The sequence below is a fragment of the Corvus kubaryi genome, unplaced genomic scaffold, assembly GCF_017639235.1.
Source record: "Corvus kubaryi isolate FWS band 111438036 unplaced genomic scaffold, C.kubaryi_AGA036_p1.0 37387, whole genome shotgun sequence".
In the NCBI taxonomy this organism is placed as follows: domain Eukaryota; kingdom Metazoa; phylum Chordata; class Aves; order Passeriformes; family Corvidae; genus Corvus; species Corvus kubaryi.
In genome coordinates, this window is record NW_024581129.1 from 15,552,874 (window position 1) to 15,570,278 (window position 17,405).

The 17,405-nt window shown below is 43.2% G+C and overlaps 1 protein-coding gene across 4 annotated transcripts in view; it reads right to left on the reverse strand.

Moving 5' to 3' along the window:
• The window catches only part of IFT140 (intraflagellar transport 140), a 101,880-nt gene that overhangs the window by 46,351 nt on the left and 38,124 nt on the right, over positions 1 to 17,405 (reverse strand). For 3 of the 4 annotated variants that reach the window (XM_042037440.1, XM_042037437.1, XM_042037438.1), the window contains 9 exons: positions 12,050 to 12,253; positions 11,584 to 11,656; positions 9,347 to 9,438; positions 8,415 to 8,542; positions 6,771 to 6,888; positions 6,206 to 6,333; positions 3,678 to 3,825; positions 1,831 to 1,962; positions 671 to 703 (listed from right to left, as the gene is read on the reverse strand). In XM_042037440.1, coding sequence (XP_041893374.1) covers positions 671 to 703; positions 1,831 to 1,962; positions 3,678 to 3,825; positions 6,206 to 6,333; positions 6,771 to 6,888; positions 8,415 to 8,542; positions 9,347 to 9,438; positions 11,584 to 11,656; positions 12,050 to 12,253 — 1,056 coding nt within the window. The remainder of the gene's footprint in view (positions 1 to 670; positions 704 to 1,830; positions 1,963 to 3,677; positions 3,826 to 6,205; positions 6,334 to 6,770; positions 6,889 to 8,414; positions 8,543 to 9,346; positions 9,439 to 11,583; positions 11,657 to 12,049; positions 12,254 to 17,405) is intronic. The other variant, XM_042037439.1, reaches the window with a different exon arrangement.

The following is a 17,405-nucleotide window of genomic DNA, read 5'->3' on the forward strand; positions in this document are numbered from 1 at the left end:
ATGAAAATCTTATGAATGCTGAAGCTCAGGTTCAAATCCTTCCCCTTACAACTGGCAGTTCTAAAGCTTCAGGGATACTTTCACCATTCACTGAAAGGCAGCTCAAAGCAATTCAATCATTATGCAGAAAAACAATAAAGTCTCAATCCTCAATGTCAAATGATCTGTCTGGAGTGTAACAAGGAAACTTTCCCAAGCCAAGCAAAGGGCAAGATCACCTGAGTCATGAAGGATGCCAAAGTCCATGTACACTCTACCCCAATCATATAGTTACATATGATAACTAAATTTTAAGGTATACAGAAGCCAATAAAAAATAGTATTATATTATAATACAATGGAAGTCCTGGGTACAATAAAAGACAGAAATCAAAAGCGCAAATGTGTCTGACTAGAACTTGAGGGATTTCTGGCACCAGGACAGGAAAGACATTATAGTGAATAAGGAGAAACCCTGGAATGAAACTTGGTCAACAAGGCTTGTTGCATCAACTTGATTTGCTGTATTTAAAGCAGGCTCTGCTCTTATACTAAATTAGGTTTCCCAAATGAATACAAGTGATGTAAAAAGTGACTTAGTCACGAAGAGACAACCACCAACCAAGAAAACGGAAACAAGATAGAGGAGCAGAGGATGAAGGAAGAGGACCAAAGCAATGCAGATACTTACAGGTTTATAGACACATCCCCTCCGAAAACACAACTAATGGCAGCAATAATCCATAGAGAGTCAAAAAAAAAACCAAAACAAAACAAACAAACAAACAAACAAAAAAAACACAAACACAGTATCAAAGTAAAATAGCATGAGATATGATGGAAAACTGTTAAAAAGAAAGATTGGAAAATGCAGCATATCACATTTGACCTTTCAATTTAAGGGAAAAAGAAAAGCAAAACACAGTACAACTCTAAAAGCTCAGTCTTCACAGGAAGACTGACAGCAGGCAGTGCTTTGAAGGGGATGAATTGCAAAGTGCTGCTCTGAATCTGAACATAATGAGTAGATACATTCTCCTTGTCTAATAGTGTTCACAAACTACATGAGGATTAGAAGTGTCCTTAATATTAATTTCTTGTAGATTTTACAAAACTAAATACCTTAGTATAATAAACGGGCTGTGTTACACTCCCCCTACAAGACAGGAACAGATAAAATCATCATCCCAAGAGGCACCAGGAAACTCAGGTCAGAGCTTCACCAGAAAACAATTTGTAGGTGAAAGGCTGCAGCTTGCCCAGTATGCATGGAACTGTGCAGGGTATTACTTACCTGAGATGCAAACAATTTTGGATTGAAAATCAAGTTTTAGAAGTTAGAGCCTGCATTCCTGGCACTTGCAGCACCCAGACATTTGTTGATAGTGCAAGATGACTATTCTTGCTCTCTTAGGTATTCTTGGAGATCAAGCTCCATTCCAGCAAGGAAGTGGGATGCTTCTGCCAAGCCAGTACAAAATGTCCTCTCTTATGGCCTACATAAAGCTCACACACACACCCCTCTTGTACTTGCAACAGGCACAGTGACTAGAGAAAGCAGAATTTTTTTCACATCCCTCTTTCAGTTGCATTACCTGGTAATTCCCATTTCTCCTACCCTAGTATGTCGCATTCAGTTTGCAATACCCATAAAAAGCCGTCTCATTACAAACTCCACAATTCTGCCAAGTTCATCTGCATCAGAATTATCTTTATGTCATTTCTATGTGATGCATCCCCTGCCATTGGTGTTGCTGTACCTACCCCAGACTCAGTTTGGTTTAATTTGACCCCTGTACAGTGGGAAGTCTAATTTCTGGGAAGGGAAGGAATTCTTAGAGATTACCTCACCTTTTTTGCAAAGTAATAATGTGGCACCTCTATGCCCAAAAGAACCTGGTATGATGAAGGCAATGGAAAGCTGTCCTGCAGCAAAAGGCCATGCTCTTCAGTGCTGAAGAACGATATAATCCAAACATCCATCTGGAAAAGGAAGCAAACCATTGTTTTGTTTTTATGCTGCAATATCCTTCTTTCTTTTTGTTTTTATTTTCCATATTCACTTGGCAGAAGCTTCTCTTGACAATAGTATGACCTATACATTCAAACACACAGCTGCTGGAGAGGGCAGAGCTGCACACTTCCTCCCTACAGTGAGCACCCAGCGCCTTGCTCTGCATTCCAGACTGGTCCTCCTGCACAGGGACCTCCACCTCTGCCTCAGCAACCACCTTCACCATAAAGAGAAAAGCCCCATGCCAGATTGCTGCTCTAGGCATCTCTCTGACAGATCTGGCTCAGGGCAAAGAAACAGAATCACAAAATAAGAGAATCACTGAATGGTTTGAGTCGGAAGGGACCTTATAAACTATCTAGTTCCAACGCCCTGCCAGGGCAGGGACACCTTCCACTAGACCAGGTTGCTCCAAGCCCTGTCCAACATGACCTTGAACACTTCCAGGGATGGGGCAGCCACAACTGTTTTCAACTTTTTTTAAAAAACATTATATTATTCCCATTGTAGGTTCATCACCTCTCTGATTGCTTTGAGTTCCCAGGAAATATATAATCCACTCAAAAATAGTTCCTCTAACAGTTTAAGTATTGACCTGACTCAAGTTAAAATAACATTTATTTCCAGCAGAAGTTAATCAGACTTCTCATTTCCTAAAGCATAAGCAGACAGTAAAAAGCTCTGTTGAATAAGGGGCAAAAAGTAAGTTGCATTCCTTTTGTATCTTTTTTTTTAACTTTATTTAGAAGCCAAATATTTTTTTACATGAGGAGTACTAGGTTGAATTGTTCTTCTCTTTGCTAGAAGACCCCAGCCAAGCCTTTTGAGACATCACTATCCCACTTCTCCTTTCTACTTCGATCTTCTCACAATTCATCTAAGGTCATTTTAACCAACAAAAGACACAAAGAGCTTTCTATCTCTAATTTGATGAGGTTTAGTTAAAATAAGGCACAAATCCAAAAATTTGAGATTAACATGGATGTTTCAAATCAATGGAATGTTTATACAGGAAAGGCAGTTCTGTACAGACAAAGTGGTAAGGAGCACTACAAGCACAATAGCAGGGGAAGAGGGGAAGAATTGTTGGTGTGATGAAAGAAATCTTTGGTTAGATCATTTCTGATCAATAAAAATTAACTCTTTTTTCTAATGTAAAAAAGACTATAACAGGTAATTTGGGAAGTCACATAAAAATGTGCAATGTCTCTCCAGAAAAGCAGATGATGGGAAGGACTGGGTGGAAGAGCATATTTCTCTGTTCACCTTAACAGTAGTGTCCCTGTTATTCTATCAAGTTAATTCTTGCTGCTATAAGTGGACTCAAGATATAAAATCAGCAATTTTTAAAATTACAAACTTCTAGATTATCAATCCACCCAATAATATCACCTGAAAAATTGTAGTCCAGATATAAGCTTACATTAGGGTCATCCCCAAAATTCTATCACAGCTAAAGAAATCCCCTCTTTTTCTTCTTCACTGTATGCAAGCTGGGCCCAAACCAGAGAGCTGCCATAGAGGGGCTGCCTGACAGACACCAAACACAGGGTTCACTGCTCATTTTTGCACGTAGTAATGTGTACTACCCACTCCTACATCCTTCATGAAGGATGAAGGATTTATTACTTGGACAGGGAGAACTCCATGTAAAACAAGATAAAACAAATAAAAAAGACCATACTGTGCCCTCAGTCTGGTTTTTCTTTTGGTCTGGAGGTTGGAGGCCTGTTTCAGGAATTGCTTCACATACAAAAAGTCTTGGTTCACTCTGGTCCCAGAAATGGCAAGCAGGGATGTGACTGTGCAATTCTGGATACTCCACTACCGACCTACCAAGAGACAAGAAAAAGTGTAGAAAGGGAGACAAAGTAATTCCAGCCCATTCAGTGCATGAGTGTAAATAAAGCTCTGGCCAAGGGATCATTCTCAGGTGATATTCAGTTATTTATACTCTGCATTAAAATATTAACCAGATACATTTTCCTGACTCCTAACATTTTACACGTGGCAACGACACTTTTAGTTTGGTCTGTTACACTGACAATGGTGACAGGACATAAAGCACTTCGGTAGAAAAAGAGTTGGTACTGCCTATAAAAATAGGCACCCAAAATCTGCCTCCCCTGAGATTGCAGGTTCCACAGCAACACTTGAAGATCCTTCAAACAAGGTACCTCAGTGTCTGCTGCTGTAACACAGGGGCTACCTCAGCTCTGTCTCTAAACCATGGAATTGTTAAGATTGGAAGGGCCCTCTAAAATCACCAAGTCCAGCCATGTACCCAGCACCACCACCATGTTCTCCACTAAACCATGTCCCAAAGTGCCACAGGCACACATTTTTTGAACACTTCCCAGGATGGTGATTCCACCACTTCCATGGCCAGCCTGTTCCCAATGCCTGACAACTCTCCCTGAAGAAATTTTTTTCCAATACCCAATCTAAACCTTCCCGGGCACAACTTGAGGCCATTTCCTCTCATTCTATTGATTATTACCTGGAAGAAGAGACCAACCATCACCCGGCTACTGCATGTCAAGAATTCAGAGGCACCATGGAACAGCACATTAAGCACAAGGACTTCCCCTGCAGCCTTGGGAAAGCCAGTCTCTGACAGCAGTTTAAATAATAACATCTTACTGCCTCCTTTGGGCATTTCAATACTATTTCAGTGCCAGCCATGTCAAGACTCCAGACATACAGAATCACACTATTTTAGCAATGGCTTAGTATTCCTTCTTCTGAAAAACATCAAATTATTTAAAAGAGAAACCAAAGACACCATTAAAGTATTTGCTCAGTTGCTGTCACCACTGAAGGGTGGACTTTGTGGGGAGGATTGGAGTAGGGCTAAAGAGCAAACTGAAAGAGACATTCAAAGAGGTGCAGAAACACCCTAAGTCCTCTCCCTGCCATGGAATTCAAAATCAGTAAATTGCAAACTGAAAAACAGAATTTGTGTAAAAAACCTGGGAGTGTTTAGGTTTTGCCTCAGGAAGAGGGAAGGAGAAGCAGAAGAGGTGTAGATTATTATCATTTTCTGCTGAGTTTACTCACTCTAATTTGAAGATCCTTTAAAAGGAAGCACAGGTAAATGGATTATTCACACAGACACTAACACTCAAACAGTGAAACAACATTCCTGGCTTGGGTCGGCCTCTGTTGGGCTACACAAGATACTGCACTAGGAAACAACTTCCTCATTTACCCTTGACTACACTGCTGCATAACTAACCAGGATGTAGGACTCCAAATTTGCATTGGCCTTAGTTTTTGATAAGCTGGGTAGTTTCTTCTGGTTTCCAATTGTAAGGAGAGTAATTCCTTTTTTTTTCTTGCTTGTAATACCCATAGAAGATAGCAGCTAAAAAAGCAATCCACCTGTTCCAATGATGGTTTTTCTTCAGAAAAATACAGTCAGAAAAATTATTGTAAAACCACATGGGAATTTGTACCCTAATATTCCACCATATTTTCACAAGCACTCCTACTTCACTGCATTGTACAGCTAGGATTTCTAATTCACTTCCCACAGAACAGTCTGCATGAACAGAAAGGCGTCAGTTCTAAATAGACATCTCATGAGATTTTACCCACACAAACTCAATTTTATTATACTTAAAAAATACATTTTTTCCTACGAGGACCTTCAGAATGTCCTCTTTTCAGTTCCTATTATGTAAACTCTTCAAGGAAGGGGAGCTTTCCAAGATTTTTCTTTATTTAAAGGCGTGGATCCTGATTCCAGTCATGTAATATCTCTGTATAAAAGCCCCTACACCAAATCATCCTCTCCTCAGAGATCTCTTTAGCTAGATGTGGCTTCCAAATTGCTAATAACTCTCCCTGCATTTCTCTTCTATGAATTTGTCCAATATCTCCATGATATCTTCCATATCTTCATCTTCTCTACTTCCTTTGCAAGGAGTTCCTTGGCATGTTGGCTGAAGAACCACCTCCTGCTTATTTTGAGCTTGCTTTCTGGGACCTTCATTTGACACTCCCTAGCTCGTGCTATTGGAATAGACAGGAATGCAACTTGATGGACATACAACTCACCAGTGTTAATTAGTTATTTAGAAATAATTAAATTCATACAAGCTCCTTCACAAGGCAGAGGAATGTCAGAATCAAAGTGTGCTTGTCTCCACAGGGCAGATTTCCATCTTAAATCCACCATTAATGCTTCTTGAAGTAAAAGCTCCTTACTTGCCAATGCCTTGTCCAGCAGAAAGGTTGTCTCTACCATCTCCCTGTTCAGCCTTGAAATCAAAGAGCGTAACTTTGTCCATTTCAACATCATAGAAACAGATCTTGGAATCGATGTTCCCATCTGCCTACAAGAAAGGAAAACAAAGGTTGCTGGAGCATGCAGTTAAGAGGAACAATAGATATGTTTATCCCATCTGCTTCATGCTCTAAGCTTTCTTTGCTGGTAATCACACAAGGTCATCCTTACTAAGAAATACCAGAAGATTCCTGGCTGTTTTTCTATTCCAGCAAGTCAGCCTTGGATTTCTTTGAAATGTTACAAAGCACCTTTTGTAACTAAAATATTCCTTCCTTTTCTGTATTGTTCCCAACACAGTACAAAGCCTTAAGAGACCTTAATTAATTCCGGAACATGACACTTCATTACATGACTCAATACACTGCCCAGACCAGGCAGGTTTATTTCTGAGAAGTGAATCTTGCGCCCTCAGTAATCTTGAACCACACCAGTCTATGAACCGATGGACAAGTCCCAGACAGTGAGTGAAGAGCTGTGCCTCACCCTGCTGACAAGGATGCTGACTTTGCTGCCATTAGCATTGCACTTCACAGATGCAATGTCTCCGCAGCCAGGGAGCAGCTTGGATAAACTCTTGCTGTTGCAGTGCACTTTTGCCTCTCTGTGAGAAGGAATAAACTTCAATTATATGGTGGCAAGAAACTGGCAATATGCATCAGCCAAAACATTTAGCAAATTATGGATAAGACTTTTAAAAGCAAACTATTTTGACTGCATGACACCACTGCCCCAGACTCCCGCTTCCTCTCCAGATGATTGCTGCCACTGCCTTTCTTTCAGGAATACGTTAACGGACACTCTTTCCTCAATGAATCAGCAAGAATAAACTTCAATGCTTCTACAGGATTCCAAAAACATGGCTATCCAGCAAGAACATCTGGCCAGAATTCTGAATTCAGAGGCCTGCTTTTCCTACAGAAGTAAGTTGAACAGTTGAATAGAGCCCATCACAAAAGAGTTCTGTGTATGGAAAGCATATTGTGGAGCAGAAGTAAAGAAATGTCATTGGCGGGGCGTATTTATATTTTATTATCTCAAAAGAATCTTATTGCTGGTATAGATACAAACCCAGTAATCAGTCAGCAATAAAGAGGACAAATCTCATGAAACAAAAGAATGCAGAAAAAAGAAGTGACAGTAATTTGAAGTGACAGCAATTTAGACCTATAATACAATCTCATGAAAAAAAAATCTTTGAGTCTATAAAAATAACATTTGTCCTAAGCCAACTATGGTGCCCTGAAATTAAAGAGTGTCATAATTTGAGAAGGGGTATTTTCAGTACCAAACACAAAAATTTATCAGAGAGTGCATGAGTCAAGCTATTTTTTCTCACTATCAAACATCATAATCCAATATTTATGCTAGTTACAACCTGCCCAAATCTAATAACCTTCAAACTGTGTCCCAGGTGGAATGTGTGTCATCCCAACCCAGGTAGTTTCCAGTGGGCAACTAACTAGACTTTAGCATTCCTCTGGTGACAGCATGCAAAGAAGAACAGAATCTGTTCACTCTTCAGGTTTTCCAGCTTTTCAAAATTACATTTGTCATTAGCAGCTAAATTTTCAAAAGGAACATCATGTCACTATCTTTTTCATGTTTGTCAGTATGGGAGTACAGCAAAGTTTGAACAAAGTCAGGTAAACTTCTTTCTTAACCTAAACAGGAGGAAGAACAGACTCTCCACAGTTCTAGGTTCACTTTCTCCACAGATTCACTGAAACTAGTTTGCTGATTTATGAGGAGATACAAGACCTAGTTTTCTTTATTTCAACTCTTTTGAGATTCGAGTCTTGTTCAAGTTATCAGAAGAAATGTGGGACATCCTTGGCTTGATCTTCCATAAATTCTCCACACACTTTTAAATGCACTTAAATATCCCTCAAGGTATTCTCTTTTTAAAATAATCATCATCATCATGGTGATGACCATCAGTCCATGACTTGCCTAATTATTCCATTGTTCTTCCTTTGCTTTGGAAATAAACCATCAGTTCACACAGGCTGCATGTATTGCCTCAAGTCAAAGGGATTGTTGCATTTCATCAAATCAAAACCAGCTAAAGATTCTCCACAAAATACATGCTTAACTATAAAGAGATTATTTTAAAAGCCTTATTAATACCTGCGTGAGAGATCAAAGATTTTCAAGTGAGCCAGATCAGTTCCCACAGCCAGGAAATTCCCACAGACATCCAGGAGGCAAGGATTCCCCTCTGCTTCAGAGAACAGCAGCAGCTGCTTAACTGTGCCCTGGGAAGAAATGTGTAACACTAGGTTTGTGTGGCCACAGCCTCACTAAAAGGGACTTATTTTGTCACCAAATTGAGTCATGAACTGCTGAACTTCTGTGTTAGATGAATCACTCCGAGCAAATTGGAGAAATATGCACACACAAATGTAATCTGGGTTTCAGGTACACATATAACCTCAAAAAAAGTCTAAATTTAAAGGCATCCTTCTGCAATAATTTTCTCTTTAGTAACACAGCCTTCACCAAGTGAAAGAGACATAGAAATATCAAGTCCCTGAAGGTTCCTAAATACATAGCTATAAAAACAAATACATTATATTTATGTGATGAATCACACACATTCTAAAATATAATATTTACTTCCTAAATAAAACGATGTATTATAGAACTCTGACAATTAGATTTCTTGTTTTGGTTCTCACAAACCAGCAGAGGCTGCAAAGGTTCACACAAAATGTGCAAGTGGTATTTTTCATTATCTTGAAAGAATATTCAATATTATCATCTTCCTGAAAGTAATATATGCATTTCAACCTGAATGCAATTTAGATTGTCTTAAAAGTCTGTAAATACTAGTTAGTTACACTGCAGTAGTGTTCAGAGTGGCAGACTTTTTAAAGAACACAAAATGTCAAAGATCTTTCTGCTGAAATACTGAAAATATTTCTTATTTTGAGTATTGTATTACGACAAGGTAGAGTTAGTAGATTTAGAAAGATCATGGACTTAACTTTTAAGATCTAACACCAATCTTTGAAAACAATAAGGCCTATTTGTCCCTTCATGGTTTTCTCAGTCCTTACCTGCCAGGTGCGGACCTGGATCTGATACGGCTCCACTGTGTACAGATTTTCTCCATGCACAGACAGAACTGGAGAGTCACAAAGGAAAGAGCCTGGAACAATCACAACAAAGCAATCATTACAATAAATATGTCCTGTAAAAAGAAAAAAAGTAACTTAAAGCACTTGCTGGGGTTTTAGGAGTTCCCCTTCTATTTTCTTTTTATCTTAAAGAATTTTCCGCATACACGTTGCCAGGGGGACAAATTACTGGGTGCTTAAGAAAAACAAAAGACCTGGCCCCAGGGGGAGGGGTCCATCTGGCTACTCTTTTTCACCTGGGCTTGTGGGCTGTGAGTTCCTGGCGTTTGGACGGAGAGGGAGGCTGGAAGGAATTCGTCAGCACTGGAGACTTCTGCTTTTCCGGCTGCCTTCATTCTACCGGCGAGACCCCGGGTTCCCAGGCCCGCCTTCCCTGCCCCGCTGGCAGCTGGGCTGCGGCCGCCCTGCCCCTGCCGTTGCTCCGAGCCTTCGCTACGCTGTAGCCCTGCCGGCCCTGCCTGCCGAAACCTCCGGGGGTTCCCACCGCAGCTCCGGAGTTTGGATACATCTCGTCTGCCACCCGGGATTTGTGCTCGTCCCATCTGTTCCAGCCTGCCGTTCCAGCCTGCTGTTCCCGAGGGTCCGGCCGGACACCGGGATCGGCTGCCCAGGGGTTTGTGAAGCCTTTGTTCCATCCCTTCCCGGGATCCCAGGGCACCGGTGCCGCGTGCTCCCCGAGCTCGCTCCGGAGCGCCCCCTGCAGCCGCGGGGGAACCATCGCACCTGCCCTGCTCACCGGGAGCCGCCAGCGCCCCTGCCGGCTGCGAGCGGAACTGCACCCGAGGGGAAAGGGCCCGGCAGCCGAGAAGGCTGGGGCTGGGTTTGTGATTGTTTGCTGTCACTGCCAGAGTTATTGCTGTTTGTTTGACTGGTTATACACATATAGATATATATTAGTAAAGAACTGTTATTCCTGTTCCTCATACCTTTGCCTGAAAGCCCCTTAATTTCAAAATTATAATAACTCAGAGGGAAGGGGGTTGCAATTTTTTTTCTTCCATGTCAAGGGAGACTCCTGCCTTCCTTGGCAGACACCTGTCTTTCAAACCAAGACAGCACTCAATTTCCACTATCTTGCACCAAATCCCTTTTTCCATCTTTTTCCATCCATCAGTCACTATTGAATCCTGAATGAATATCAGTCACTATTACTCCTTGGTGTTTCAGCCTTCTTCCATTCTGCCACTACATTTAAAAGCTGGAGCTCCCACTGTAAACAAGTGTTGGTACACTCTGTCCATGGAAACAAGTGAGAGAGGAAAGGCAAAGAGTTGATATGGGGAGTGAAAGAAAGAAAAAAAAAACAGTTCAGTGTGAGGTTCTGTAAGAGAATTCACTTTTCCCTTCATTGAACTGCTACTGAAGAGGGATAACAGAATCTCTGCCAGAACAGTGGCTCTGCAATAACTTCAGAAGTGATGTAGATTGTTGGGACCTTGGTGGTAATAAAGGAATGATTCAGCTTGGAAAAGTTATAAAATATGTCAGTAAATACAGACAAGCAGGAAACACTTAATGGTTCTTAAAAGACAAATCTCAAGATTTAGAATGGGATTGATGGAATTCTGCATCACTTATTTCTCAAGGCAGAAATATCAAGGGAGAATTAATCATTTAAAAAGATAATTTACTCTACTTGGCACTATATATAGCAATTTATGGGACAACTTCTCCTGAGAGCTGGGACAAAAAGCCTCCTTCCCAGTTCCTATGTAAGTGCTATGTAACCTTGATTACACTTTCTCTCAAGAGAAGTGGAAAAGCCTTCAATAGCCATTGCCATGTCTTATGTGTAAAGGCAACAGGAGCCACAGCTACGAAAGCAAGAAAAAATTGCTCTTCTTGATCAACATCAATGGTGTACTTATAAAAACATAAAAAGAAGTAGTTCTAGCCTCATATCATGTTTTGTGCAAGGCTCTGTATAATGTAATTTTGCTACATCAGATAAAAGTTTTTCTCAAGCCCTGAGGTTTTTTCCAGTCTAGAAGAAGATGTCCCTGCTCATGGCAGGGGGGTTGGAACAAGACGCGCTTTAAAGTCCCTTCCAACCCAAACTATTCTGTGATTCTATGATTACAGTCCATCAGCTACCATGAATGAACATATAATTGTGGAAGAAAATAAGCATTCCAACTCTGACCAATAAGTCCTACCTGCACTTCTGAAGGTATCTCCTGAGCACTCAAAGACAGCCACTTGCTTCCCATTCCAGAATACTACAGCATCCTAAAACAAACAAAACACCAAATAAATATATACATTCAGTTCCTTTTAGAAACATACAGGAGTTCATGCAATAGTACAGCAAGAATTCTCCTACAATAGCCACCAGTTACTAGTTCCTCTGGACATTGGGTTTGAAGGCTTTTAGCAGTCCAGAAGTTCTCTGGGTTCTGGTGAGCACCCTAGAGAATTCCTGAGTCCCTGCTCTATCTTAAAAAAAACCAGCTTCACTACAGCACCTTTGCTACTGTCACAACAATACTTTCATAGCTTTCACACTAAGCTGAATATTAAAAAAAAGGCTTCTCTTAAAGACTTAGGAAGTTTGGTCTCTATAAACCTAACTAGGCAACTGATTTGGAAAATAAAAGAAGAATAAAAAACAAACCAATTAACCTTAGTAGCAAAGACTCCATTAGCATTCATATCAACACGAAGGCTGTGAGTGGTTCCTGCGCTGAAGGTCGTCACATTGAAGAGGTTGGGAGACACCTGTACCACGGCCACCTGCTGATGAAAATGTGCCAACATGGCCTGCTCACTGAGGATCACCACAGAGCTGATGTTGTTCACTGCCAGCAGGTTTTTTCGGGACCCCCACTGTACACAATGGGAAAAGAAAAACCACACAATTTCTTGAACTGTCACAGCAATGTCCCAAGGGGAAAGACTGAATAAATATTTTTATAAATACACGAAGTCCTACTGTCTAAATACAAACTACAGGGAATGACTGGGAAATATTACAGATTCAAACTATTATGCTGGTTACCCGGTGTCCTGGTTTAAAAGACATGTGTCTGCCAAGGAAGGTCGGAACCTTCCTGGAACGGAAAGATGGCCCCCTCCCTCCAATTGTCATAACTTCAAAAATACAGGGCTTCCAGGCAAAAATATGGGAAAAGGAATAACAGTTCTTTACTAGTAAAAAATATATATATAAAACAGAACAAACAAAAAACAACAGCCAAGAAAAAAATGTAAGTTTTCCCAGCTGTTAAGCAATTTCCACTTTGGTGTAGTTACGGCTACAAGTGAGGCAGAGGGGCTGCTCTGATGCGAGCCCTGAGACTCCCCAGGGGTTAATGGTGGCCTCAGGAAGACAACAAAGGGGAAGCAATTCCTTTGAGAAAACCTAACCCACAACAGTATCCACTCCAAATTTTTTTTTCCATACATGCTACATTGAACTTAGACTTTTAAACTATAGACATACATACATTATCCTAATTATATATGTATATACATGCAGATATGGATACAGGCACAATGTCATAAACAGTTCACCCCAAAATAAGGTCCCATTGAGGTAATCATGTTTCTCCATCTTTCTGCACCACCCACCAAGTGCAACCATATCCTTGAGCAAAGACAACCCAACAAATGGGTTTTTCTTTGCTTGAGGCAGAATTAACCCAAACAGTCTTTCCTAGCATACCTCTCATATGCACCACTGGAACCTTATCCCTGTCTGTTGTACGCAGGGGTTTGGACTGGGCAGGGCCATCTTGGATAGTGGAACCTCTGTTGTTAACTAACTGTGTAGCCTTTGTTAAACGCTAATCCCACTGCTTGAAGGTCCTACCTCCCATTGCCTTCAATGTTGTCTTTAATAGTCCATTGCACTGCTCAACCTTCCCAGCTGCTGGTGCGTGGTAAGGGATATGGTACACCCGCTCAATGCCATGTTCTCTAGCTCAGGTGTTTATAAGGCCATTCTTGAAATGAGTCCCATTGTCAGACTCATTTCTCTTGGGGATACCATGGCTCCAAAGGACTTGTTTTTCAAGGCCCAGGATGGTGTTCCGGGCCGTAGTGTGAGGCACAGGGTAGGTCTCCAGCCATCCTGTGGTGGCTTCTACCATTGTGAGCACACAGCGCTTGCCTTGGCGGGTTTGAGGCAGTGTGATGTAATCAGTCTGCCAGGCCTCCCCATACTTGTATTTGGATCATCGCCCACCGTACCACAGGGGCTTCACCCGCTTGGCCTGCTTGATCGCAGCGCATGTCTCACAATCGTGGATAACCTGGGAGATACTGTCCATGGTTAGATCCACGCCTTGGTCTTGTATCCACTTATAAGTGGCATCTCTGCCCTGATGGCCTGAGGCATCATGGGCCCATCAAGCTAGAAACAACTCTCCCTTGTGTTGCCAGTCCAAATCTATCTCTGACACCTCTGTCTTTGCAGCCTGATCTACCCGTTCCTTGTTTCGGTGTTCCTCATTAGCCCTACTCTTGGGGACATGGGCATCCACATGACAGACTTTTGCAGTCAGTTTCTCTACTCAAGTGGCAATGTCTTGCCATTCTTCAGCAGCCCAGATAGGTTTTCCTCTACACTGCCAATTGGCCTTTTTCCACCTTTCCAGCCACCCCCACAGAGCATTTGCCACTATCCAAGAGTCAGTGTAGAGGTAAGTCTTTGGCCACTTCTCTCATTCAGCAGTGTTCAGGGCCAACTGGACAGCTTTGAATTGTGCAAACTGGCTTGATCCACATTCTTCTTTGTAGCTTCTGTAACTTGTCATGTGGAGCTCCATACAGCTGCTTTCCACTTTCAGTTCGTCCCTACAATGTGACAGGAACCATCAGTGAAAAGAGTGTAGCGCATTTCTTATGTTGGCAGTTGGATGTATGGTGGAGCTACCTCAGCACATGTCCCCTGTTCCTGCTCATCTTCATCAGTGAGACCAAAGCTTTCACCTTCAGACCAATTTGTAGTTATTTCCAAATCCCTGGGTGATTTGACTTTCCAGTACAGGTGCGCTGTGTAATCAAGGCAATCCACTTACTCCATGTGGCATCAGTGGTGTGATGGGTAGAGAGAACCTTTCCCTTGAACATCCACCCCAGCACCAGTAGTAAAGTGTGTCTGGGAGTGTGTCTGAGTGTGTCTCAGAGTGCCAGGAGATGTTGTGCCTCTGTGCCAGTCACCTCAGAGGCGGCCTGAACTCCTTCATAGGCTACCAGGATCTCCTCTCTTGGGGTGTAGTTGGCTTCAGACCCTCTGTAGCTTCGGCTCCAGAACCCCAGTGGTCAGTTCCGAGTCTCACCAGGCACCTTCTGCCAGAGGCTCCAGGACAGACCATTGGTCCCGGCTGCAGAGTAGAGCACATTCTTCACCTCTGGTCCTGTCCTGACTGGGCCCAGGGCTACCACATGAGCAGTCCCCAGCTTGATCTGGGCGAAGGCTTGTTGCTATTCAGGGCCCCAGTGGAAATTGTTCTTCTTGCGGGTAACCAGGTAGAGAGGGCTCACGATCTGGCTGTACTTGGGAATGTGCATTCTCCAGAAACCTATGGCACCTAGGAAAGCTTGTGTTTCTTTCTTGTTGGTCAGCGGAGACATCACTGTGATCTTGCTGATGACCTTGGTGGGTATCTGGCGCTATCCATCTTGCCACTTTACCGCCAGGAACTGGAACTCTCAGGCAGGTCCCTTGATCTTACTCTTTTTGATGACAAAACCAGCTTCCAGGAGAATCTGGATGATCTTTTCTCCTTTCTCAAAGACTTCTGCCGCCGTGTTCCCCCACACAATGATGTCATCAATGTATTGCAGATGTTCTGGAGCCTCATCCTTTTCCAGTGCAGCCTGACAGATGGTGGGACTGTGCTTCCACCCCTGGGGCAATTGGTTCCAGGTGTACTGCACGCCCCTCCAGGTGAAGGCAAACTGGGGCCTGCACTCTGCTGCCAGAGGAATGGAGAAAAATGCATTGCCAATGTCAATGGTGGCGTACCACTTCACTCCTTCGGACTCCAGCTCGTACTGGAGCTCCAACAGGTCTGTCACAGCAGCGCTCAGTGATGGTGTAACTTCATTCAATAGTCCACTCTCAATCTCCAACGATAGTCCACTCTCAATCTCCATTTCCCACCCAACTTGCGCACGGACCAAATGGGTCCAAAGGCTGAGTGGGCCTTGCTGAACACTCCTTGGATCTCTAGCTCATGGATCATCTTGTGAATGGGGATCACGGCATCTTGATTTATGTCGTACGGCCCGGTGATGCACTGTTGAAGTGGCAGTCAGTACTTGCTGTTCTTCTACCTTCAAAAGTCCTACCACAGAAGGATTTTCTGACAGTTCAGGCAAGGTGTTTAGCTGCTTAATTCTTTCGGTCTCCACAGCAGCAATTCCAAAAGCCCATCAATGTCCTCTTGGGTCTTGGAAGCATCCGCTCCTAAGGCAGTCAATGCCCAGGATACATGGGGCATCTGGGCCAGTTACAATGGGGTGCTTCTACCAGTCCTTCCCAGTCAAGCTCACTCCAGCTTCCAACACCCTCAGCTCTTGAGAACGCCCTGTCACCCCAGAAATGGAGACTGTTTCTGACCCCACACATCCCGATGGCATTAACATACATTGAGCACCAGTGTCAACCAGACCCTTGTATTCTTGTGGGTTTGACGTGCCAGGCCATCGGATCCACACAGTCCAGTAGATACAGTCATCCCCCGGTGCCCCTACCTGGCTAGAGGCAGGACCCCCCTAATACTGGTCCTTGTCAATACATATGCGAGGTACCTTCCAGTGGGTCAGATCCTTGCCCACAGGAAACTGGCACTGCACTCCCTCTCACCAACTTCCCTTTTCCTTTCTCTTTCAGTTCTTGTATTTGGGCTGCCAGGACACAGGTAGGTTTCCTGTCCCACCATCTCATGTTTTCTCCGCGGTCAAGTAGGAAATACCACAAGTCAGTTTGTGTGGCATACCAGCTCTCTGTCTGGAGGGCATCTGGCTCTGACTTCAAAGACTCTGGTTTGCACTGGTGCCACAGGTAAACATCTCTCCCTAATCTCCTCTCTGAGTTTATTATCATCCTTGAGACTCTCAACCAGTGTCTCTACAGCAGAGATGTGGGTCTGCATCAGGCCTTGGACCATGCTCTTGTAATTCCTAAGATTGCTTGCTACAGAGCCCATTGTCTCTTGGTTCCCCTTGAGATGCATGTTTGCCGTTAAACTGGAGTGTTCAGATCGCCCCTGATGTGCAAGGCTCCACCACATTTGCACTGGGCACCTGACCTTGTTAGGGTCATTATCATGTTGCCCACCCCTTCCAAAAAGTATCTCCAACACTGCCTTTTCTCTCAGGCATTGGATCCTTCCTCCATGGTCTTCCATGGTTTTTTATGATGGTGCTCCTGCAGTCTGTCCATATAAACAAATCTTTCTCTTGCACTTGCTAGAAGCTGCAGAAAGAAAAGGGTCCTGGCTCCCTCACAAACACTTACTCAATGGCCACATCCTAGGCCAAGGATCCCAAAAACCTTGCTTTGGTACCATCAAGTTCCATGCCTATACCAAATAAGGTCCCAAACTCGAATCAACCAAGCCAAAAAAGCCTCGCCCTCCCCATCATGTAATGTCTTTTCACAGACTGCAGAGACTGTCAAACAACAGGGATTATCAGTGATGATCAGTGATGAGTCAGTGATGATCTCAGGCTCCAGTTCCTCCCCTGCTTGTGAGGGCCCTGGTACCTCATCATCATTAGCTGAGCGCACTGAATTGGTGTTATACTTCCTCTTTTGCAAAGGGGCGATTGCTGCTCGCTGTGGCTGCCCTTGTGGTTTAGCTGGAACCTGGACGGTTATAATGTCTGTTTGTTCCACTGCTGCACTATCCACCTCTGGATATCCTATGGCTATCCCCTGGATATCCACCTCTGCTGCACTATTCCCTCTGACTGCAGGTGGTTCTGCTGGGCAGTTTCCCCCACCTCTGTGGCAGGTTTTGGGGCA